The following is a 26,661-nucleotide window of genomic DNA, read 5'->3' as shown; positions in this document are numbered from 1 at the left end:
AGCTTTTTTCCAATCAAGACGTGCTTCTCCCCGCAATACACACACACACCCAAACAAACAAGACAAATGAGCATTTTAGGTTTCTCATTTTTTTTTTAACGAAAAGGAAAAACTCACACGCAAAAAGAGAGATTCTGAAGATACACGTTATCCTTCCGGTCTCTCTTTTTATCGGATGAACCCTGAGTTAAGTTTTTCCTAAGAGGACTCTGGGTGAGAAAAGCTTAGCGGTACCTGCCTACACTGCCTGCCTGCCTGCCCTCTGGGGCCACTGCGCCTGTGACCTGCCTCTCCCCAGCTTCCGAGTCTGAGCAGTCTCGTACCAGTGTAGACGAGTGTGGGAACTGACACAGAGAAGTTCTGAGTTAGCCGTGAGCCAGTAGCAGTGTGAATTGGGCTGTTGTGAGTCGAACGACATCCATGGCTTGGTGGGTGAGCCAGCGGAGACCTGAGAGAATTTGCAGTCAAGGCGGTGGGGGAAAGAAAAAAAAAATACATACAAGAGATTGCAGAGTTACATTTTAAAATTATTTCAGGGTCGTTTTTAGTTATCGGAGAAGACTTTTTTTTTAAAAAGTAGGCTCTAAATAAAGCAGGGGTGTCAAACACAAAGCTATAGGGCCTTATTGGTCCCTTTGGGGTCCCCAACACAGCTCACGGCACCTCTGATGACCATGGCAGCATTAAGTTGTTTTCAAGGCCAACAAAGCCACAAAATGGCAGGCTGGTGGATTTACTGACATGTGGACCCACAGCTGAAATGGAACTACATTGCCAGGTAAATCTCCTAGTGCTTGAAGCAAATCTGCAACAAGCTGGAATCCCGCCCCATCATGCTGAATAGGTGAGCCAGGCAGGTCTCAAAAGTGGCCTCTGAAAACAGATCCTATTCCACAGTCTTCTTTCCACCCAACTGTACACGCTTCAGGAGCAAAAACACTTGCAACAGATGGTCATCGCCAAGTGTTGTTTGACAAATTAATCGTCAAATTGAGATGAACCTGACTTTCTGGGATGAAGACTTATGGATTGATCCCATTAGAATTTGCTACCCGAGGAAAGCCGTCCCTTCAATTCACTCGAGTTTTAACACCCCTGCTCTAAGAAACAGGACGAAATCTTAAGAACAGCAGCTAAGTGTTAAAATGTTATTGTATTTATGGCAACCAGGTAATCTAACTAGGGGGGAAAAAGGAGCTGTCTGCTAGCCTTGCAAGCGCTGAGCCTGAACTCGGGAGGACAGAATTTGGCGGGCTCACTTTGCTTCCAAAAAATATAAAACCCTAGCATGCAAAAGAGAACGCACGCTTCCATTTTCTTCTGAAGATGGAACGACAACAAACACAGGAGCGGCATCCAAAGTTGCAGGTTACCAGATGTGTGAGCAGCCCACAAGGTAAGCCACAGAAAATGAGGAGAGCAGCAGTTAGTGGAGAGCACGAAGAGGCTAACCAGTGAAGCCAGTGGTTGCGGGTGGCACTGTAAGGCTGCATGAAGCCACTGATATCCAGACATGCTCAGGCTGCTACTAAGTTGGAAGCAGAAATAAACAAACGTGGCCAGTGTCGTCTACAGACATAAAATTCACAAAGGCTATTTTTTTTTTGCCTTAATGAGCTCTTCAAAGTTGATCGTAATTAGATCTGGTGGACAATGTTCCCTCTAAGCTCCAAGAGTCTTGTGAGCAAAAATTCTATTTTGTGAGCTACTGGCATTAAAGTTGCGAGCTACTGCACAAATGAGTGTGCTTTGGGGTCATCCTTCCTGAGCCAAGGCAAAAATGTGTGAGCTGGAGGTGAAAAATCTGTGAGCTAGCTCACGCGAACTCAGCTTAAAGCGAACATTGCTGGTGGAAGTCGGTGTTAATTAAATCTGTGCATCTGTTTAAATAATGTGAACTTAGAAAGAAGATTATTTTACCGTTGTAACCTGAGAGCCACACAGTAAATCACAAAAGCTCTGGCCTTAGCTAGGCATTCCAAATTTAGCTATCAAGCGAGCCTAGCTTGCGGAGAACACTCTCCCAGGGCTTCCTGCAAAAACTCATAAAAATCATGCTCTTTGCCATGGCATGAAAAGAGAATGTGACAAGCTTAGCTGTACTTCTAAGCAGGAGGAATCATTCCATTAGCTGGTCAGCATATATTGAGCTATATACTGTGTGAGTGAACCCTCAGATTCAGTTGTGCTGGTGGCTAAAATGTGCAAAAACAGGGAGAATATACCAGTTACTCTGGGGGGAAGATTACTGCCAAACACACAGATAAGAACGACAATGTTCGTTGGTAAAGAAATCCCTAAATTAGATGCTCCTGAAAAAAATCAATCCGGTATTGCTAGCTAGTCCCCTATTTACAAAAAGGGGCATATGCAAGCCCCATTATGTATGAGAAGTTACACAAGACAGGTGACATCACTACGTAAGGAAAACCTCGATTCATTTTCGTTGGCAGTTTGGCTTTTCCCAAACAAGGTGCTTGCAGACTGGCACACTACTATTTTTATTTTACTTGCTCATGCTAAAAATTGAATTCGAACTCTGTGAACTGCTCCTGAGCGGAAAGGCTGGCCCACTGCCTACTATTTCGAGTCCGGGTAGGGGGGCAGCATAACATAGCTTGTTCTAGACAAGTACCAAAAAGGCAGCTGAAAGAACAGTGCTGGCATAAAATACAGTATTAAGCTTATACTATGGTAGAACGTGATCAAAACACTGAATTCTACAACAAATGCATTTACATAAAAGGTTAAAAATATGACATATTCACATGAAAGCACTGTAACAAAAACCCTGTGAAAAGACAGAATGTCCTATCTGTGCAAGTTCAACCATAGAAAACAGCATCTTGAGTTGCGAGCTAGAAGAGGAGGATCCCGCTGTCCGTACGTCGTGCAATGCTGTAAGAGTTGCATACAGTATTACTACAGAGGCATTTGTCATACTAAGGTTTCTTTCTGCAGCACTGGGTCAAACAGTTCATTACAAGCCCCTCTAATTTTTCAGCCCAAATCAAATTTGCAAAAGCATACCAACAAGAAAGGGGAAACGAATCAAAATATGAATTGAAAAGTGGGTGTATGGGGAGGGGGGGAGATAACTGAATTGTTATGTAAAATTGAATGAGTCTAGCAAGAAAACACGAAAAATTCTTTCCAGCAAACATTGACTCATACTTACTCCTTCATTTCTTTGGATGGGGAATTACATGAGGGTAAGAATGCTGGTGTGTTACTTAATTTATCCAAGGTACAGGCTGTCCCTATGGCTCGTACTACCAGTCCAGATTCTCCCTCCAGATCAAAACACTGCAAGTAGCCAACCACTGCGTTCCCTCTCATTTCGAGTACTTTCAAGCCAATCTTTCTTTGAAGTTCTCCTGCAAAAGGAAGTACAAACCGACTAGTCAGAAATTAGCCTAAATGGTTTTGGAAAACTGATAAGGTGACAAACTTCAAAGCAGGGGAGAGGGAATGATTAAACTATTGTGGGTGGAATAATGTACTATTCTTTTCATTCTGTGCTCCATCTTCTAGAAATGTGTGCTTTCATGTCCATTTGGCTCATAACGATTTTATGGGTACACATTAAATCTTTTACGGACACCTCAAGAAACGCGATATACGCTATAGTCAAATGCATGTTTGTTATCCTATGTATCATATGGATCATAAGAACACAAGAGAAGCCATGTTGGATCAGGCCAATGGACTATCCAGTCCAACACTCCACACAGTGGCCAAAAAAACAGGTGCCATCAGGAGGTCCATCAGTGCGGCCAGGACACTAGAAGCCCCCCCCCAAGCACCAAGAATACAGAACATCACTTGCCTCAGACAGAGAGTTTTACCAATACCCTGCAGCTAACAGCCACTGATGGACCTCTGCTCCATATATTTATCCAATCCCCACTTGAAACCACCTGTGCTTGTAGCCGCCACCACCTCCTGTGGCAGCGAACTCCACATGTGAATCACTCTTTGGGTGAAGAAGTGACCCTGCACAGGTTGCTTGCCTCCTTCCTGTTGCATAATATTTCTGTACACCTCCTCAGCCTTTAAATTTTTTTTTTTTATTTTGTAATATAACTCATGTTATTTCTCCATCCTACATTCCTACAATATCTTACATTCATATTACAGATCCATCAATTACCTCCCTCCCTCCCCCTCCCTCCTCCCACTCCTCCCAAATTGACCATTATAGAACTCATTTATATTTTCAACCACACGCACACCCTTTGGAGCCTGAGCCTTATTTCATTACTGGCCCTTCCTGTTTTTACCCATCCTATATATTTATACCACCTTTCCTTAATTTCTTCAATCTTGTCCTCTCCTTACTTTCCTTGTTTTAGTATTGATAATATATGTGACTGAATCCATTTGTATAAATAACTGTTCCATTTATCCAAAGTCTATTTCGTGGCATCTTTCCAACCAAATGATATGACAGCCTGGGCTGCCAAAATCATAGCCTTAAATATCTCCTGGAAAGGCTTATCCACTTTAGGGTTCCCCAATATTCCCATAAATAACACCTTTCCCGAAAGTTTCACTTTACACACTTCTTGCACCTTTCCCAAAATCTTCTGCCAAAATTCAGCTACTTTTGAACACTCCCACCATAAATGCATAACCTTCTCCTTTTTGCAATGCCAACAACGGGATCTCAATCCCTTAATCATATATGCTGAGTCGATGTTCTATACCATTTCCAAATTAATTTTATTTTTAATTCTCTACATTTTTCAAGTTTTATATCATTAATATTTCTCATTACTTTATTTATCTCCTGTTCTGATAGTTCCACATCTTTCTCCCACTTTGACTGTATTATACTTATCATATGATCTTTACCTCCCCTCATAATATTACTTATCTTTCTTGTTAAACCTTTTCTGTCATCTTTTCTACTTCTATACAGTTCTTCCATTAGGGTACCATTCTTAAATATTCCAGAATATTTCTGTTGCTTCAACATACTATATAAACCATTAACACTTAACCAATATTGACCCCCTACTATTCTTAATAAATCTTGCATTGGTATTAAAGTACCCTGGGTATCATACATATCTTTCACTTTCCTTATATCATTTTCCTTCAGTTTCTCCCAAAAGGTTATCTCAATTTGTTTTGACTCCCTACTTAATTATTCTAATGGTGGCCATTTTGAAATTGTAGGCATCCACATTGCCTTCTTTTTTCCCATATTTTTAGTCCCACTTGTCTTGGTCCTATTGTATTTTTATGTCCCTTTTTATTTCTTGTGTAAATATACCAAATCTACCTTCTCCTTTATTTATACTATCTTCCCATCTTGCCCATTTATCTCTGTTATTTCCATCCAGTTCCATCAACATTTTTATTTCAAATGCTTCATAATATGATCCAACTATGGTACACCCCAATCTAGTTCTTCTTTTGAAGTATATATCACATTCTTTGAGACTCTAGCTTGTTTCTTTCCAAAAACCCAGTTTCTAAGAACCTTATCCCGTATTGTCAGTTGTTGCTTGGGCACCCACTCCGGGAGTACCTGAAACAGATACATCAACTTTGGTATAATAAACATTTTAACTGCTTTTATTTTTCCTAATATATTCATATACTTGTCCTTCCATGCAATTAAAGTTTCTTCTGTTTTTTCCCAAACTATTTTATAATTTAATGTCATTAACTTCTTAACATTCCTTGTTATAATTACCCCTAAATATTTCAACTTTTTAACTCCTAATTTCATGCCTGTTAACTTTGCTATTTCTTTTTGTTCCCTTATATCTACTTTACTGAACATTATTTCTGATTTCTCAATGTTTACTCCCAGTCCTGAACATTCTTTAAAATCTTCCAAAATTATTAATTCTTTCATAGCTTCTAGGGGGTTCTCTAAAACTAATAATATAACATCTGCAAATAAATTCAGCTTAATTTCCTCCTTCCCTACCTTATATCCCTGTATTCCAGGGATGGCCAACTGTAGCTCTCCAGATGTTTTTTGCCTACAACTCCCATCAGCCCCAGCCATCAGCCATGCTGGCTGGGGCTGATGGGAGTTGTAGGCAAAAAAACATCTGGAGAGCTACCGTTGGCCACCCCAGTGTATTCTACTACTATTCCTAATTCTATCAACCAGAGGTTCCATAGCCATGACAAAAAGCATCGGTGATAGGGGGCAACCTTGCTTAACCCCCCTCTGAATCACAACTTCCTTAGGATGTCATTCATTTATTTTAACCACTGCTTTCCCATTCTTATATATTTCTCTTATTGCATTCACAAACTGTCCCTCAAAACCAAATTTATGTAACACTTTAAACATATATTCAGGATTTAAAATATCAAAAGCTTTATATACATCCAATTTTAATAAGGCAATTTTTTTCTTATTATTTCCATGGTATAAAGCATTTATCACATTTCTGATAGGATGTCCTATATACCTCTCTTTCACAAATACATATTGGTCTTCGCCTATTAACTTTGGTAATACCTTCTTTAATCTATTTGCTAGAACCTTTGCAAAAATGTTATAATCTTGGTTTGCCAAACTTACTGGTCTATAAGAATTCGGATCTTCTGGATCCCTTTGTTGTTTTTGGATTGTAATAACCTCTGTCTTTCTCCAAGAGTCTGGGGCTTTCCCTTCATTCAAAATTTTATTAAACAACCTTTGTAATTCCAGGGCTATCAGATTTCCCACCAATTTATAAAATTTTGCTGTAAACCCATCTAATCCTGGTGACTTTCCATTTTTAAGTTTTTTATAATATTTCATATTTCTTGTTGTGTGACATTCTCATTTAATTCCATTAATTTCTCTCAGTTAACTTTGTTTCTTATAATTTCATCAAATTGTTTACTTTCTTCTGCTTTAAATAAATTTTTAACATATTTAGCAAAGACCTCCCTTATCTGATTATCCTTATATATTTTCTCACCTTTTTCATTCATTGACCCTATCCTTTGTTTTCCTCTTCTGCTTTTTAAACAATTTGCCAATCTTTTCATTGTATTTATACTGAACCTTGTGTATTCATTTTTCACTATTATGTCTCTTTTCCACATGATTGTTAGATCCAGCTCCTGCATTTCCTTTTCAGCTTCGTCAGTTTTTCCTGAGTTTGTTTTTCATATTTCTTTTGTAACCTCCTCTGAAGTTCTAATAGCTCTTTCAGCCTTTCCTCTCTCTTAATATTTATTTTCCTGTTAAGCTGAGCTTCTTTAGATATACAAATTCCTCTAATAACTGCCTTTGCGGCATCCCATATTATCTCTTCTTCTGCAGAATGTCTATTTTCTCTAAAATAATTTTCCATCCCTTTAAACAAATCTTCTTTATCTTCCTGATGAAAAAAACCCTTAGGATTGAATCTCCATCTTTTAATCTTCCTTTCCTCATCTGATTCAATTTTCATAATAATCAGTGCATGATCTGAGATCCATATTGGTCCTGTTTCCATTTTAGTTATTTTTGTCTCATTAGATTCTTTTATTAAAATATGGTCCATGTAAGAGAATTTTTTAAACCTTTTAGATAAATAAGCAGGTTGCTTTTCCTTTTGCAGGAATTCATATACTTAGAATCATAGAATCAATAGCGTTGGAAGGGACCTCTAGGGTCATCTAGTCCAACCCCCTGCACAATGCAGGAAACCCACAAACACTTCCCCCTAAATTCACAGGATCTTCATTGCTGCCAGAGGGCCATCTAGCCTCTGTTAAAAACTTTCAAGGAAGGAGAGCCCACTACCTCCCGAGGAAGCCTGTTCCACTGAGGAATCGCTCTAACAGTCAGGAAGTTCTTCCTAATGTTGAGCCGGAAACTCTTTTGATTTAATTTCAACCCATTGGTTCTGGTCCTACCTTCTGGGGCCACAGAAAACAATTCCACACCATCCTCTATATGACATCCCTTCAAGTACTTGAAGATGGTGATCATATCACCACTCAGCCGCCTCTTCTCCAGGCTAAACATCCCCAGCTCCTTCAACCTTTCCTCATAGGACTTGGTCTCCGGACCCCTCACCATCTTCGTCGCCCTCCTTTGGACCTGTTCCAGCTTGTCTATATCCTTCTTAAAATGTGGTGCCCAAAACTGAACATAATATGCCAGGTGAGGTCTTACCTTCTCGAGGTTTCAATTTTTTTAATTTCAAATACTTGTTTCCCTTAATACCAGTATTAACATCTCTTACTATCAATAATTCTCCTACATAGAATGACTGCAACCTTTGAAAAGTTTGATTCAAAAAAGCTCTTGTCCCTTGTTAGGGGCATATATGTTCGCCAAAGTAAATATTTTTTCATTCAAACTAAATTTCATAAAAATAAACCTTCCCTCTCTATTAACTGTTCTATTATATTCACATTTAACAGCCCGCCTAGCGGGGAGGGCGGGATATAAAAATAAAATATTATTATTATTATTATTACATTTAATTTAGAATGAAAAAGTATAGCCACCCCTCTTGATTTTTTGTTCCCCTTGATCTTTTTACTTTTATGTGTTTCTTGTAAACATAATACTTCTATTCTTTTACCCTGCAGTAGCTTATTCAATCTATACCTTTTGACATCTGAGGCCAACCCATTTACATTCAAAGAGAGTAGATTAATCACCTCCCCATTTCTTGGTTAGATCAAGCTCATCAAGGTGTGCTTTGTGGTCATATTTTATTCTCCTCCCCATATCCTCTGCTATCTGGTCATTCCCTCCCCTATAGCCCAAAACATTCCCCTTTAAAGGTACAGAAAGGGGTCTCATTTCTCCCTCCCTTTTCGGTCTTGCGTGAAGTCCTGTCTACTCCTTCTCCCCCCCCCAACATAACCATTTCACCATTTAACAACCAGTTCAACTAAAATCATTTTCTTAATTATCTTAATCTTTGTTTTCTTAAGATAACTGTGTCCTCTTTACTTTTGTTCTTCTTTCCTCTTTAACAGGAAAAACAAAACAAAACAAAAAAACCCTTTTCTCATTACACATTACACAATCAATTTCTTTCTTTTTCTCTCCCCTTCTTCCCTTCCTTTCTTCCTTCCTTCTTTCTCCTTCATATTCTTCCTTATTCCTTTTAAGATAGGTTGAAGGTGATGTTAAGCTTCTCAAACAGTTTCTCTGCCTCTAGAGGGCTTTTTGCTTTCAACAGTTTCCCATCCTTAAAGATTAGAATAGTTGCCAGGTGCCCCCATGAGAACTGAATTCCATTCTTGAACATTTCCTTTGCATATGGTCCCATTTCATTTCTCTCTTGCAGAGACTCAGGAGATAAATCCAAACGTGGAATTATTCTTTGACCTTGAAATTGTAGGTTCTTAATTTTCTTTAATGGTTTCCAGACCTTGTCTTGCATTCTTTCTCTTGAGAAGGCTATGATGATATCCTGTGAGTTCTCTCTGGCTTTAGGTTTGAGTTTTAAGCTTCTATGCATTCACTCTACATCATTCTCTGTAATATTTATTCCCAGCATTTGAAACCAGTCAAGTATAGTTTTTTCAAGCTGTCCACTTAAGATGTTTTCTTTGACTCCCAAGAGACGCAGATTCCTTCGACATTGTCTATCTGATAAGGAGGCAATTCTCCTTTTAAGCTCTCTTAATGTTTCCTTATTATGTCTTGTTTTCTCTAGAGTTTTGTCAGCAACTGACCGAATATTTATTACTTGCTCAGATAAAGCTTCTACTGTTTGTCAGAGTTCTTTTATATCATCTCTGATATTTTTCTCCATGTTAGCTAAAAGTTCCGTCATTTCCTTTATCTCCTTTTTTGCCATTATCTCTGGTGTGTCTCAGTCTTGAGAACTTTTTTTTTATATGATTTCAAAACAAATTAACTCACCACACCAACACGCTGCTGCTCTTCGAGCCTTATCTTTTAGTCTGGTTTTTTCTCTTGTTTCTCTTGTCTCTATTTTGGTTGTAATTAAATTTTTTCTCTCTGTTTCCTTGGAGGGGTTGTGCGAGGCGTTTATCCTAAGTGACACATGTGCAGAACTCCACCTCCTCAGCCTTTCTCCTCTTTCTCAAACCTGATTTCCTGTGATATTCTGGGTGGCACCAATAAAGATGGAAAGTCCAAACTTCCTAGTCCTGCCTACATCACTGCTATTTTCTCTGTTCCCATCCTCCATTGTGGCCACCCCTACTACTGCTAGAGGGTTTAAAAAAAATCCGGCAACTGACATATCATCACAATGTTAAAATGATTTAATTACCAGGCCTTCTGATTTCCTGACATTCATTAAAATAAGCAAATCTCCATCCTCTTCCATTGTAGAGCTATGCCTTTCCCTGAATATCTCTGCAATAAAAGGTAATAGCGACTTTTAAAAACCAATGCGAAAGCTAGGAATTCAGAGGACTTGGCAAACATATCATTACAATGTTATAACAATATGTCAATTACTGACTAAAAAACCGTAATATTATGGGGGGAGGCTGCCACAATGGACAGGAACAATGCAGAGAGATCTGCCTTGCGGAAGGCATGTTGCTGATGTGCTTTACCAGCATATGCAGCAGCAATAACAAGGAAAAACAACATGGTTACAAATGTACTCTTTGGACACTATATGACCTTTGAAGCATCTAATTGTCTTTGCACAGCTACTTTTGCATTCATGAAAAAGCACACAAAGATTCTGTAAAACAGGACAAGGCTTTAACGTTACCCAATATGAACTTCCTTTTTTATGTTTAGGCCACTGTTAGCGACCATAATTTTGTTAGCGCCAAAACAGCTAAGCAACCAGAAGAAAAACCCTCTCCGTAGACAAAGATATGAAATGATACTGCCACTTTGGTTAAAAAAAAAAAGCTGTGTGTTCAAAATCAAACAACAAGGAATCTCTAGGGAACCCTTCCAACAACAGACAAGCACAGTGGGACTATACAGGTATAGGCACTGAACACCAGACACAAAACGCTCTGCTGAAATCACAGCACCTGCAGACTTGTAAGGACTAAGGTTCTCTGCGGAAGAATGAATTTTGTTGGTATTGCAGACTTATATCAGAAGAAGGTTTACAAAGACATATTTGAAAACAGAAGCACTCAGAACCTGTAGCATTTAAAAAACTATATACAGGATGGTCTGGGTCGTACAGTAACTACACTTTTAGGGAGGAGCAACACTGAGCTGCCCCCCCCCCCCACCGCTGACTTCCTGCAGCAGATGAGGGTGGTAAGAGGCTCACAGCACCAGCAATGCCAGCCACTCTCTGCCACACAATGCCACCCTCTCCATAGCTAAGAAAATCTGCTGGAAAAAGAGGGACGGCCCCCCACGCCCCCCCAGCTCAAACAAGACTCTTTTTTGTAAGCTCTTGGAGGATTGGCTACATACGGGGGGTGGAGCCTAATACGCAAAGGAGCTCCTGCTAGAATTCCTCCCCTGTATATGAGTTCGGTAACTGGGTTCGGGTAGCTGGCTCCAGGTTGACTCAGCCTTCCATCCTTCTGAGGTCAGTAAAATGAGTAGCCAGCTTGCTGGGGGGAAAGTGTAGATGACTGGGGAAGGCAATGGCAAACCACCCCGTAAAAACAGTCTGCCGTGAAAACGTTGTGAAAGTAACATCACTCCAGAGTCAAAAACGACTGGTGCTCGCACAGGGGACTACCTTTACCTTTTTTATATGCCAATGTTCTATTTTGACTATTTAAAATTAAGAACAGATTATAAGTTCCTGAATAAAAATAAATAAATCTTTTCCAGCAATCGTGATCATGAAAAGCTAGACAGCAGTTGTTTCCTAACTGCAACTGCTGGGGGGAAAACAGTAGTCACAGTTGCCAATACAGTGGCCAGTTCATTGCATATATAGCTCTGTTCACATTAGCCCTTACCCACATAGCTTTGCAACGACATTCCACATGGAAGTACAGCAAACTGTGAACCAGCCTTCCGCAGGACCAGTTCAGAGTAAATGTGTGTAGAATCAGACCAATCACATTCTCTTCCTCCCGCGAATTGTATTGATCCAAGTCATTTTTTAAAAACTCAAAATCAGAAGTACCACCTCTGTATACCATAAGCAGGATCAAATGGGCATGCAAACTGATTTTAAGAAGACAGAATGAAAAAAACCTGAATAATACGCTGACAGGCAGGAAATAAATGGGGAGATGAAAGGATCTCAAACACTTCTTAAACCCTCCCTATCTACATAAATCAATTTTTGAAAATTTCATTTTAAGGAACGGGACAGAAGCATGGAAGAATAGTTTCACTGTACACTGCTAAATACTAAACCTACGAACTTCCAAAACAGCACAGTTGTTCACAATATATGGTTGCAGGCTGACTTGGATCCCAGCTGTATAATCATTACACAAACAGCTGAGTTCAATTCTTCACACATTCTAGAGGCTAAATTTATTGTTTAGCAAAAGGACTTTCATATAGTTCAGCAAATCCAAAATGACCTTTGAAATTCCAACCTGCTAAAGGTTACGTGGCTGTGCTGTTGTTTTTTTTGTATGAACTGCAGTTTCAGAACAGCATAGAAATCACCACAACGAGCAGCAGATGCTGATTCTGTTTGCAAATTATTGTCAGAGTTACACTTTAACAACTAAATGCCTACCTATTGCCATTAATGTGGATTCTCAACTGGCAAACTGTTCGGTCTGCATGAAAATGCTTTCCACTACGCTACTGCTTTTTTTATACCGCAGTCAAGCACACTACCCCATACTGGTCTTTTATTGTATTTCTAAGCCAGTTTGGTGTAGTGGTTAAGTGTGCGGACTCTTATCTGGGAGAACCAGGTTTGATTCCCCACTCCTCCACTTGCACCTGCTGGAATGGCCTTGGGTCACTAGAGCTCTGACAGAGGTTCTCCTTGAAAGGGCAGCTGCTGTGAGAGCCCTCTCCAGCCCACCCACCTCACAGGGTGTCTGTTGTGGGGGAGGAAGGTAAAGGAGATTGTGAGCCGCTCTGAGACTCTTCGGAGTGGAGGGCGGGATATAAATCCAATATCTTCATCTACCTCACAGGGTGTCTGTTGTGGGGGGGGGGGAGGTAAAGGAGATTGTGAGCCGCTCTGAGACTCTTCGGAGTGGAGGGCAGGATATAAATCCAATATCTTCATCTACGTCACAGGGTGTCTGTTGTGGGGGGGGGGGAGGTAAAGGAGATTGTGAGCCACTCTGAGACTCTTCGGAGTGGAGGGCGGGATATAAATCCAATATCTTCATCTACCTCACAGGGTGTCTGTTGTAGGGGAGGAAGGAAAAGGAGATTGTGAGCCACTCTGAGACTCTTCGGAGTGGAGGGCAGGATATAAATCCAATATCTTCATCTACCTCACAGGGTGTCTGTTGTGGGGGGGAGGAAGATAAAGGAGATTGTGAGCCGCTCTGAGACTCTTGAGTGGAGGGCGGAATATAAATCCAATGTCGTCTTCTTCTTTTTCTAATTCATTCACATGATGTAATTAATATTATAGAAAGGACTGGGAAACATAAGCACAGTTTACTGGGGCTCAAGAATCCAAGGAGGCCCTGCAATATGTTCAATCTGCTTAAAGAAATTGTACATATTTAATAAACCTAAACAATTTTTTAAACAGAAGTAACACTTAAAATGTGATGTCTATTAGTGTGCACAGGAGCCCCGTGGTGCAGAATGGTAAACTGCAGTACTGCAGTCCAAGCTCTGCTCACGACCTGAGTTTGATTAGGTCCCAGCAGAAGCTGGGTTCAGGTAGCCGGCTCAAGGTTGACTCAGCCTTCCATCCTTCCGTGGTCAGTAAAATGAGTACCCAGCTTGCTGGGGGTAAAGTGTAGATGCCTGGGGAAGGCAATGGAAAACCACCCTGTAAAAGTCTGCTAAGAAAACATCCTGATATGACATCACCCCATGAGTCGGTAACAGCCCGGTGCCTGCACAGGGGGCTACCTTTACCTTTTTGTTAGTGTGCAAATGCTCCTTCTTGTGCACAGTCTCACCCATACAACTTTAAAGGCATTTCTCTTTATAGTAGTAACTAACTTGTGACTACCTGACATTAATGAAATAAGCCTCTGTCTGGCCTCATTAGATGCTCTTGGTGTGCGAATTCGGTCTATCCACTGATACTCTGGATCTTCATTCACCACCAGCTCTTCCACAAAACCTTGAATTATTACAGCTTTGTAGCACTTTGGAATGGATGTAGCTGTTAAAACAAAAGGGTATGAAACATAAGTGTGAGACAATACATTCTAAAAACGCTTTTATTTTACCCAAAACTGACAGTCTTGCCCCTTGGAAACCCAAATAGCTCAGTAACCAGGATCCAAAGTGGTAATTTAGACCAATCCTGGAGGATTTTTTATTTACTTTTTCTATATCAGAAGACATGTGCCAGATGACAAAACTGCTTCTGAAAAGCTACCTTTGTGCTTAAAACAGTTTGCCATATAGCTCAATAACTATCTTGGATTGCAGACAGTTTTAATACTTAATTACTGAGATAATGAGAAGTACCAACATCCACACTGCTCAGAAGGCTGGTGAAATAAAAAAGGCTGTGTTCAGATACAATACCAAGCCATCTGAATACAGTCACAGGCTCATGCAAACCAAGCTTTCCAAAACAGATTTGCAGGCAAAACACAGTCATTGCATCTAGTTTAGACACAACAGCAAACAACAGTTTGCCATAAATGAGGATATGAGGGAGAGAATCCTTGTATAAGAAGGAAGATGGAGGCAAGCATGCAAAGCCAGTGGGCAAGCACCAATGGCCAGACCAGTTCACCATTACACACAAACTAACTCCCAATCTCAATAACCCTCTTACAGGCCCCATTAGTCAAACATTTTTAATTAAGTCACATAAGACATTTTCCTTTGTGTTTCACAGATAACTGATACACCAGTTTCCATTTGCAGAAATTAAAAGATGTAAAGAGATTCTCCAAACTCTTTTTAGACTCACTGCAAAAAAATTTCACTCCACACGATGACTGTCTAAAACGGTTTAAATCGTTAAAAAGATCCACTTTCACTACCACATTGATCTCTCCACGTATACCTGTGTGTGGAAAAGAAAAACGGATGACTAGGAGAACTTGTGTAGTAAAAAGAACATTAAAATTCCTACGTAACTGTTTGATCTTTTAGAATTTGCCAATCAGATTACTTAGCTGGCATTGCGACCACAGAAGGCACTGCAGGGACAATATTATTTTTATTTACAAAATTTGCATCCCGCCTTTCTGCCTTTACAAAGGCCACTATGGTGGCAAACCAATTAAAACACACATGATAAAATAACAATCCACCCAAACCCACACAAATTATATTAAAAAGGATTATTTTAGTCAAAAGGTACTTGCAGAGTTGGACTCAATACTCTAATCAGCTCTCCGCTTCAATTTTTTACATCATCCCGACCCAGTGCTCTGCATTCATAACCCTGGTGTACGTTGCCAGCATTTTACCAGGCCAAGGATGAGAATCAATTAAATGGATTCCAGCCAGGCCTCGGATTCAGCAGGAACTCACAGGAGCACAGCTCCTGAACTTTTCTGAGGGTTCCCCCTCCTCCTCCCCACCTACCTTGTCCATTGAATAGCAGGTGCAGCTGCATAACAATCCCTGGATTAGGAGAGCGGGCAGCCAGTCAGCCATCAGGGGCTTTGCCACGCCCCCAGCAGTCCTCATTAACCCCTGGAGAAGCCCACACCACCCTTTCTCCACTTCTTATGTGATTTTGGGTGGCGGGTGGCTTGCTGGCCTTCTGACTAGGGAGAAGGGTGGCCCAGGAGAACCCCAGGCAAGTGAGACCTGCTGGGGCTGGCTGGATCTCTAGCCAGCCCAAGCAGGCCTTGCTCGCCCAGGGCTCTCCTTTCTTGTATCGGGTTGCTTTTAGGTGGAGGGCCAGCATATGCTAATGAGTTATGCTAACAAGCTCCACCACCTACTGAAGTTAACGGGGCTTTGAAGAGTGTAATGCTGCTCAGGATGGCACTGAAGGCGTCATATGCTCCATATCCTCAAATTGATAGGATAAAAGATGACCAAAAGCACATGCACGAACAAACAGCTATGAAAGTATATTGATAAAAGTAAATCATGTACTTCCAAGGGCCAACATCCACCTGGCCGCTATTGAAGACACAATGCTGGACTGAATGGCCTACTCCTGCAAGGCCATTCTTATACTCAGATGAGATCAGGAGAGGCAAATCTATCACAACAGGACCTAATAAGCAATTATGGGAAATCGAATATTAAGACCTAGAGAAGAAACAGTTTGGGAATACTGCTCACGACTTGAGAAGATACAAACCATAAGAGCGATCAGGGGTCCTTTTGTAGAAAAAGAGGTGTCGAAGATCATTACCACAACTCATTTGCAAATGCCACGCACCCCAGACATCACCGGAAGGTGTATTAAATTCTATCAGCTCAGCATCTACCTTCAAATGCTTCTGGAATTAAAACTGTCATCATAAAACCTTGCTCCAGTCATACTTTTTAAATTACTTTCTCCTAGGTGGCCACAGTGGCATGATGAAGATTTCCATCTGTTTGCTTTATACGTTTTGGTTTTTTCCCCTTTTGTGTGTGTGTGTGTGTGTGTGTGTGTGTGGGGAGGAAATATTACAAAGTTTGTCATACCTTAAAGAGTTCAGCAAAATTCTCACAGGGGGGGTTGAACAACGGAGCCCAGAAGCAATTTTTTTTGTGGGGGAGGGGGGTTTGAAAGATCTGTTCTTGATTCGGTTGGCCTCCCCTGTCGGCACTGTCATCTGTGCTATAAAATGGAATAATATCTGCCACCTCTATGGGATAACATCTCGTCATGATGGGAGACAGCCAGGTTGGGCAATATTGGGACGATATGGAAAATTTTCTGAGTGCTGTTGAGTTGTGTCTGTTTATAAAGTGCTTTTATTGTTTTATTATATGCTGTACTCCGCCCTGAGCCCTACGGGGAATGGGTAGAATAGAAATATACTAAACAAACAAATAAATAAATATGAAAGAGCACAATAAAATTCAGAGGCTCTGGAGCACCACTCCTGCGAGCTCCTGCCCAAAACGAGGCCTGAGAGTGATTAAGCAACAAGATAATCCCAATCTGGAGATCCTGATCATTTAGCTATCACAGCTGCTGACATATCTAATCCTTTTTAGAACACCGTCTTAAGTTACTTGAACAGAACGCAAATGCACAGTATAGCATTTTTACTGAATCAGTGCTTTGGAAGTTGATGAATTAAAACATCTGCGGATTTACTGTTTCAGGGAGGGGGAAGAAAACCCACACATCACTGAACCTGGAACAGGCAAGGAGCCAGGCAACACACTCAGAACAGAACTAAATTTGTCTGCAGCTGTACGTACGTCCCTAAAACCATTCACTGACTGCAGGCGTGAGGTCCAAAGACATATAAAACCCACTGATCCACTTACATTCTCTCACCAGCCCATGAAACATGAGTCAAGGGCTAACAGGTTCATCAGGAAGTCAGCTGCGGCACAACAGCCTTAGTGACCTTATATCCTGTGCTGTATTCACTGGAAGAGTAGAGGACATCCTGCAGTTTAAGTCTGTTCTGTTAATCAGACAAGTAGCACATAACTTGTGTGTGTGTGCGTGTTTAAAGCAACTACTTTGGAAAGATAGAGATTAAAAAGAGATCCCTTTAGAGATCATTTAAAGCTGGGGTCCTCAACCCACGGGCCAGGGACAGGTACCAGGCCGTGGCCTGTTAGTAACCCCGCTGCCAAGCCTCGCTGCCTCCCCCCGGCGGTGCCGCACTGCCTCGCCATCCTCCCCATCACCACCAGCGCCTCCCCCTCCCTCCGTTTTTACCATGTTAAGGCTGGGGAAGGGGCCGTGAAGTGCTTTCCGGGCTCCGTAAAGGCTGACCACCACCCCACCGATCAGCTGATTGGCAAGGGAACTGTGGCAAAACCACAGCAGCAGCGGCCTGCTGAAAAAGCTGCGCTGCCCTTGTCTCCTTCCCACTTCCTTCCACCGCCCAGGAAGGAAGTGGGAAGGAGGCAAGGGCAGTGCGGCTTTTTCAGCAGGCCGCTGCTGTCGTGGTTTCGCTGCCATTTCCCCACGGATCAGTTGATCGATGCCGGGGGTCGGCCTTTACAGAGCCTGGAAGGCACTTCAAAGCCCCTACCCCAGCCTTAACATTGTAAAAATGGAGGGGGGAGGAGGAGGTGCTGCGGGCGGGAGGAGGTTTCGCGGAGGTGGGGGTGAAGCCGAATTCGATGCCCCCACCCTGCCGGCCCTGGGACCAGTCCCTGGTGCCAAAAAGATTGGGGACCACTGATTTAAAGGGCTATCTCTGAAAATGACCACACAAGATTTTGGGCACTTAATTCTTTCATTTGCGTCCAAAGTTTCATTTGTTATTCTAGCGAATTTATTTATATACTTTAAAATACAATTTATGATAATTTCATATCAATTTCATTTACAGGCTGACCTTCAATCAAGTAATATCTGGATGTGGTGTTGTAACCTTGATTCCCCGCAGACTGAATCAACAAACTGATTTCAGCTGTTTCATGCGGTCCCTTTAAACAGTGAGATAAGTTTCAGCATATTAACAGGAGCAACTTGAAGTTGGGCTAAGACACAAATTGATTGAAGGCTTGATTCCACAGAGAGTGAGGTTACAGAAAATAGATTGGTAAGCACATACAGCTAGAATGATATATTTGAATAAATATATTTGAAGGGTGAAAGAAATGTATCCTATAGTAATTACAGTATTTTTTGCACCATAAGACTCACTTTTCCCCCCCAAAAAAGTGGAGGGAAAAGTGTGTGCGTCTTAAGGAGCAAATACTGCAAAAAATTCACACAAATGCCTCTAAATTCACACAAACGGCTCTAAAAACTAGGTGCGTCTTATGTTCAGGTGCGTCTTATGGAGCGAAAAATACGGTAATTATTTTGATTATTGTTTATTTTTAGTACATGAAATAAAAAAAATTGAAACAGAATAAAGATATTGTATAAAATAGTTCATTGGAAATTGTTCTATATACATAATATCTGTTGTATGAAATAATAATTCATTTAAGGATTTTTGTAGAGATTGGAATATTGATTCAAAAATACAACACCACGTCCAGATATTATTTGATTGAAGGTCAGCCAGTAAATGAAATTGATATGAAATTATTATCATAAATTGTATTTTAAAGTATTAATTAATCATGGCTACTGTTCTGCTGTAGCTTACATCACTGAAGAAACTGTGTAACGGAGTAATAAAGAACCCAGGGTCTCCATCTGGGACTGAGTGGGCAGAACTTTACTACACGTGTAAGTGATTATTCTTGAAAAGCCTAGTGTCGGGTTCATTATAAGGAAAGGTGGTAGCCCAGGTGAAGCACTGAGGGCTGAGCACAACCAGCGGGGGGGGGGGGGGGGGAGGAGGAACCAGACAAGGCAATCCCTGCCCCTCCTATTCTAAGACTTAGGCAGCTTGGTACAAGGGACAGAATAGTAGAGTTGGAGTGAGAAGCCTCACAGCCTCCTGGACTTGAAGCAGCTCTGCTTCTATATCAAAATGACCTCTATATTTCAGCAGCAAAGCTACCTGAAAAAAATAAATACATGTGGTTTTAAAAATACCAAAACATACCATGTATTGTGTCATAAATTGGAAACCACCCAGAGATGACTGTAGCTGCTTCACTGTATAGTAAAGGATCGATATCAATGTAAACTTTTCCAATGGCATCATTAGCGCTGTAGGTATCGTGATCCAGGACGGTTATTTGTAGAGGCTCATCTTGCAGATCTTCATCATCCACCTAAAAAGTTTAAAACGTACAATGATGCTTCAGCATCCAACTCAGCAAGATCTTTCAAAAACCTTCATTCAGTCTTAGCTGCAAGGCTGCATTCAGGAGCTGTGACAGCTGCAATCAAGGCAGGCTTCTTAGAATCACACGTATGCCTCACACCTTCCTTTTCACACAGAGAATCGTGGTTAGAGCCTAGCTCTCATTACACACAGCGTATGAGTACAGATACACAAATTAACCAGAGGTAATTCTTCCCTTCCCGTGCTGGGTTCTCCTGGTCCAGAATCCCCTTTGTGTGTGTGTGTGTTGTGTGTGATGGAAAAACTAGCTATAATTAACCCTGACATCTGTATACGTACATCACAGATAAACAGAACTAGTTTTTAAGTGGGACTTCATGTGAGAGAAGGGATGATGGAGGAGAGAGGAGCAAGGGGCTCACATAAACCCAGCAACAACCCAGGTTTGTGCACAACCTGGCTTCAGACTGGCTTGCTGCAACATCCCAATACATTCCTAGTTTGTGTAGCATCTCCGCCACACAGCAAAAATTCTGCCCACTGCCTTGTTTGCATCACATTCTGAATTTCCAAAACACTGCCGTTAAAATCACACAGACACGCAGAACTACAGCCAAGTCATTCCATTTCACCTGTATCCTTTATGAAGCCTCATGACTGTGCAGTTATGTATTCCAGTTCTCCTTATTAACAACAGTAAACTATCCATTTTAAATGCCATTTCCTCATTTGGAAAAATAAAGGGCACTATAGTGGAAACTGTATTCGACAGCTATCACTACAAAACATTCTGTCTGGGGCTGGACTCCGGCCTGCCCCTGCCTCGCCCATCAGAGAGAACCGCAGAGGGTGGACAAAAGAAGACCGAGAAGCGCTAGGGTCACATTCTGACTGTAAAACTCTGTTTAAAAAAAGAAAAAGAAATCCATCTGGTCCAGAACACAGTGACCAAGGTTATTAGCAGGAACTCACTTGCATATTAGGCCACACCCCCTGATGCCAAGCCAGAGGCATGAGGCAGTAAGTGACTTCTGGCTCTGGGATTCCAAGACCAACAATGGTTTCCAATTGTTTCCAAGCACAATTCAAAGCGCTGGCATTGATCTTCAAAGCCTTAAGCATTCCAAGGCCAGCAGCCTGTATCCCACAAACGACGGGTGTGAGAAGGCATGCAGATCTTTCCTGCCTCCACCCCCCATGAAACAATCCTACTACAGTTCCTGAAAAGATTATGCTGAGACTTGGGGGAAATCTCATGGGAGGGGAGAATGGTGTGTGGCATGAAAAGGTGGAACTGGATAAAGTCTGCCCACCTTTTTCTGCCGCTGGCGCAGAAAACACAACACAGCAAGGTTTCTATTTACACAAAAAGAAGAACAAATTCATTCATTTTCCTCTCCTCACAACAGCCCATCAACGTTACGTAGTATTTTATCCATGAGACTTCTCCAACCTCAGAATCTACTTCTGGGAGGGTCACCAAAACATGCTGGGGGGAGGCAGGAAAGATCCTTCTGCTTGAGATTCATGGGTCCAAATCAGGTATTTGGTGGTGGTGGGGGAATACCTTCTCCCATATAAATCTGACCACCAGTGATATCATCATAAGAACCTTTTGTCTAGATACCATGAGAAGTGAGGCAGGCATTTCATGGAGACAGGGCCTTTTTCTGTGGCTGCACACCAGCTAATTAACACCCCCCCACACACACACACACACCAGGATACTGGCCCGACAACAGTAGTGATACTATAGAAGAAGAAGAAATTGGATTTATATCCCGCCCTCCACTCCGAATCTCAGAGTGGCTTACAATCTCCTTTACCTTCCTCCCCCACAACAGACACCCTGTGAGGTGGGTAAGGCTGAGAGGACTCTCACAGCAGCTGCCCTTTCAAGGACAACCTCTGCCAGAGCTATGGCTGACCCAAGGCCATTCCAGCAGGTGCAAGTGGAGGAGTGAGGAATCAAACCCAGTTCTCCCAGATAAGAGTCCACACACTTACCGGTAACCGCTACACCAAACTGGCTCTATAGGTACTGGGCAGAATCTAGCCTGTTCATCCCAAATCTTTGGTGGCAGGAGGTGTTCATTTGGGGTGTTCTAGGTTTATTAGTTTAGGTTTTTCCTGCTATTGCTTCACTACTGATGCAATTGCTTCAGTACTGATGATTTTACTGCACTGTTGTTATTCAAAATGGGTTTTTCTTGTATATTTGTATATTATAAATAATATTTAAATACACTATGGAGTTCTCAATTTTTGCCACACTTACCTCAAATTTAAACCATTCTGAGTTCCACTGAGGATTGAGAGATTTGGGATACACATCTGTCTTAAATGTAGTGTTTCCAAACTTTACCTAAAAAAAACACACACACACATTACAAATTAACGCATAATCTCTGTCCTGCACTTTGCTTTTAAGTGCTGAATTCATAATACTTAGTAACAGAACCACAGCACAATTGGTCTCAAACATGTAATCTGAAGCAGGAAATATCACTTTCATTTTTTCATTTGAGCAGAACCATTTGAGGCTTCTTGCTCCTCCTCCTTTCGTTCCTATTTAACTGAGTTCAAATCCTCGGCACGCAATAGATGCCGCATTTAGAAATGGCAGCCTTGTTATTTTAAATGCAGGACAAGTCTGCTGCGAGGACACTGACAGTGAGCGCAAACCACCAGTCTAGTGGCGCTTACATGATTTGCTGCCCGGCTGTCAAGCCCATGTCCTTCAGCACTGCATTCATATTCAAAGCATTCTGGAAGTCTCTCTACCATCACCAGAGGCTAAACACCAAATGGCTGGGAAATACTCATGTCCTTAAATCTGGGGTTGCCCAATGATCAGCTAAAGTAGGAGAGTCAGTGTTAAAACACCTCTTCCCCAAAGCCTATTCAGAGGTCATTTTTTCCCAGTCAGGGTGCAATATTGGAAGTAAGCCCGAAAAAGAGAAAAGCAGCAGGGGAGAGAATATTCAGCAGCGCTTGACCCCACACTCTGCTTTACGCATGACTTGAGGTGCATCCAGGTTGTCAGAAGTGAGTCGCCTGGTGTCATAGCTAGTTTGATGCATGGTGACAGGGCTTTTTTTGTAGCAGGAACTCCTTTGCATATTCGGCCACGCGCCCCTGATGTAGCCGATCCTCCAAGAGCTTACAGTAGATCCTGTAAGAAGAGCCCTGTCAGCTCTTGAAGGATTGGCTATGTAAGAGGGGTATGGCCTAATATGCAAAGGAGTTCCTGCTACAAAAAAAAAAGCCCTGGTGACAGTAAAGCACAGGATGCGCAAAGATCTCTTTTAACCGGTGTAGCTATACATTATTACTTGGAATTCTTCAACGATCAACCGAATTAGGCTCCACTACAGCCCCACCGAAAAAAAAAGGCACTATTTTGTTCACTCTCTCTCTACCGTTCTGTATGAGGTCATGCGTGGGGAGACAGACACAGCTGTACAAAGTATGCTCAGCCCTGGCAGATCTGAAAAGCAAGGGGGCTTCAATGCCACAACACTAACAGTCTATGAACAACAACATGGCAGCTGAGCTGCAATTTTTAAAAAAGCTTTAGCATTCTCCATAAAGCTGACATACAGCCACACTGCACGACGGTGAAAAAACATCTGCCCCAGGGTCACCGTATCCTTGTTGCAGCAGTAAAGCCCTCCTGGCTCATGCTCAGTCCAAGCCATAACTTCATCTGCCCCTGCTTGTAGGGCAAGGAATAAAACAACAGATTTGCACTCAGAAGGCTAAGCCCCGGTACTGGAGTAATATGGACTATATCTCAGTGGATAGCCATGTTGGTCTACAAGAGAAGAGACAGATGTTCTAGTCCAGTAGCACCTCAGAGACCAAGATTATCAGGATACAAGCTTTCGAGAGTCAAAGCTCCCTTCGTCAGATAATCAGGGCTTTTGTCGAAAAAGCCCAGCAGCAACTCATCTGCATAACAGGCCACGCCACTGATGTCACCATCGTTTCACACAGGGCTTCACTGTAGAAAAGGCCCAGCAGGAACTCACTCGCATATTAGGCCACACCCCCTGGTGCCAAGCCAGCCGGAACTGCCTTCCTGCTCAAAAAAGCCCTGTCTGTAATCTAAGAAGCCCCCTGAGATGTGAACAAAGGCTTGCACACAATTCATCCATTCCCCTTCCTTTTATAACACATCCTCATACTGCATCAGAGTTTTTTTTCATTTCTCCCTGGAGTGATTCCTATTTCTGAGTATGGCTGTGGAGGAGGGGTGCATGCTACTTGACACGCAGATTCGGTTTTAGACTTACAAAGCTCCAATTTGTTCAGCATAAGATCCTCACGATTGTGTTATCGCCAACTGAATTAATGGCCCTGCTAGTAATCCACACGACAGCTGACACGCTATTCTTGTATGCTTCAGTTTATATACAGCTTTAATAAAAATAGTATTCTTAATATTCCTTTTCAGCAAGATCTATTGTTAAACAAGCTTATGATGCAACTAAAATGAATCCTATCAAATTGCAATTCAAGCCACATTGCCACCTTGAAATACAGTCATTATGTTGGGAGGAAATGATAAGTTATAGCTGCAATTCCATGTTTTAAGAAGTAACTGCTAACATTATTTGCTAGGCTTTAAAAAGGCATGTTTCTTCATGTCCATCATTTTAAAAACATACCATTTTCCATCACTCTCTCCTCACATTTTAATCCTCACCTGAAACATTTAATTGTTCTTCACCAGCCCAACAAATCTGAGTGGGTCTCAGAACTAAATTACCTATTTTCAGGTACCACCAGAACTCAATTTAACCTTGTAGTTATTCACCTGTGCAAAGAACTGAAGCTGAACAAATTCAAACAGCGAGAACAACACCCTGTGGATCGGGAAGTTCCAACAACATACTGGCTTTCACGCTAGGATTTCTGATTGTGAAAAAACAATATTAGGGGTCCTTATCACAAGCTCTCAGTCACAAACTGTGCTACATTCTTAAACATCCTTATAGTATTTACAAGCAGTGTCCCCTTACTCACAAGTGCCATCTGTCCCACACAAGTTCCTAAGTACTGCACTGCAGCAAACAAAGAGCTGGTCTGCAAACTGTGCTTCCTATGGGGAACAGCAGCAAAAGGACAAGCACCCACTGTATCATTTAGAACTTCTCAACTCATGAATCTAGGGGCCCTTATCACAATTGCCCTGCCAGTAAACACCACAGATATGTGGGGGAGGGGGAGAGACAACATTGAGGTGGTAAGGCAGTGAGCTGTTTCCAATGGTATCTGAGGCACAAGAAATCCACTTCCAGATAAACCCATACTGGACATTAAAACCCACACTATTTTATTTACAAATATGTATACCACTTTTCCGCCCACTCTGGGCCACCAAGATGGCTAACAGTGAAAACATAACAATTGAACATAAAATCTACATTAAAAGAACATAAAACAGTATTTAAAATATAAGGTGAGAAGGAGAACGCCAGACGAAACAAAAAAATCTTTACCCACAAGTGGAAGAAGGTAACAGAAGGGGACCAACAAGTATCCCTGGTGAAAGAGTTCCATAGTTTACCCACCACTGCAGACAAGGTTCTCTCTCTGATGGTAACCTGCTTAATCTCAGAAGGTGATGGTACCCATGGAAGGTGACCTTAGCAACCAGATAGGTTTGTATTGGATGGTCCTTCAGTTATGCCGGTCAAGGCCACACAGGGCTTTGAGCCACACCAGCACCTCCAATGGAGACAAACTGGAACCAGTGTAGATGGGCCAAGACTGGACTGATATGGTCCCTATGACGTACTCCAAGCAACATCCTGGCTGTAGCATTCTGTGCCATCTGAAGTTTCCAAGTACATTTCAATAGCACCTCCATGTAGAGTGCATTGCAGTAATATAATCTTACTAAAAACATAAGAAAAACCCTACTGGATCAGGTCAGTGGCCCATCCTGTCCATGTCACACAGTGGCCAAAACATAGGTGACTTCAGGAGGTCCACCAGTGGGACCAGAACTCCATGAAGCCCTCCCACTGATGCCCCCAAGAACCAACCATACAGAGCATCACTGCCCCAGACAGTGTTACTAGTAAGTGGTTTGGATCCTGCCTGGATTTCTGTGGGCACAGGGAGGTCCTCCTCCTGCAGTGAGATCATCCCAAGGTATTCCTGGGAGTCTACATCTTCCCAGAGTAGTACTTCATGGTGTGCTTACACAGGAGGGAGGAACTGGGAAAAACTGCCCCCCCCCCACCATGTTCACAGCAATCTAGACAGAATTCAAGTCCATGTGATAAAATGCAATATTATTTGGGCACAATGTGACCAAGGGAAAGTCAATAGTGATGATAACCTATACTGACATATACGAAAGAGAAATAAGCCTCCAAATACAAATGTCAAACATATAGGCAGCACATTATAAGAAATAATAAAATCTGCAGTCTAATATGGGAGTAATTAGAAACAGATTACAGGACTGGCCATCCATAGAAATTCATTCAAAAACAATTTATTCAGAACATTAAGAGATCTCTCTTCTGTATGGGCATTCTGAACAACTTTCCACCCATGCTGGACTCCAATCTCTGATATGTTGCTATATGACTGCACATTTGACATTTGTGGTTCCACTATTTGATCTCTGCTTTTTGTAGCTATTTTCTTATAGCTTCAATTCTGCTTCACTAGTTCATCCCTCTTCCTCCAATGGGGGCTTGTACTCTCATAGAGACTGCATTTCCCCTTGATTTTGTCTGTCCTCTTCTGCTTGTTGGACCTCTTGCCGTCGATGCTGAGGCTCATGTTCCTCCTGTTCTCCAGGCTGAGCAGCTCCTGGAAGAGCTCTTTGACATTATA

General features: G+C 41.8%; 1 protein-coding gene across 15 annotated transcripts in view; it reads right to left on the bottom strand.

The window, feature by feature from the left end:
* The window catches only part of C2CD5 (C2 calcium dependent domain containing 5), a 148,334-nt gene that overhangs the window by 103,387 nt on the left and 18,286 nt on the right, over positions 1-26,661 (bottom strand). For 10 of the 15 annotated variants that reach the window (XM_060245901.1, XM_060245912.1, XM_060245914.1 and 7 more), the window contains exons 2-6: positions 22,079-22,165; positions 19,615-19,786; positions 14,928-15,023; positions 14,007-14,162; positions 3,179-3,377 (exon numbers count right to left, since the gene is read on the bottom strand). In XM_060245901.1, coding sequence (XP_060101884.1) covers positions 3,179-3,377; positions 14,007-14,162; positions 14,928-15,023; positions 19,615-19,786; positions 22,079-22,165 — 710 coding nt within the window. Of the gene's footprint in view, positions 1-323; positions 449-3,178; positions 3,378-14,006; positions 14,163-14,927; positions 15,024-19,614; positions 19,787-22,078; positions 22,166-26,661 lie in introns of all 15 variants that reach the window. The other 5 variants (XM_060245913.1, XM_060245915.1, XM_060245909.1 and 2 more) reach the window with 1 other exon arrangement.

The sequence above is a fragment of the Heteronotia binoei genome, chromosome 8 (genome assembly GCF_032191835.1).
Source record: "Heteronotia binoei isolate CCM8104 ecotype False Entrance Well chromosome 8, APGP_CSIRO_Hbin_v1, whole genome shotgun sequence".
In the NCBI taxonomy this organism is placed as follows: Eukaryota; Metazoa; Chordata; class Lepidosauria; order Squamata; family Gekkonidae; genus Heteronotia; species Heteronotia binoei.
The sequence above is the reverse complement of the archived record's forward strand: the minus strand, read 5'-3'. Positions and strand labels throughout refer to the sequence as shown.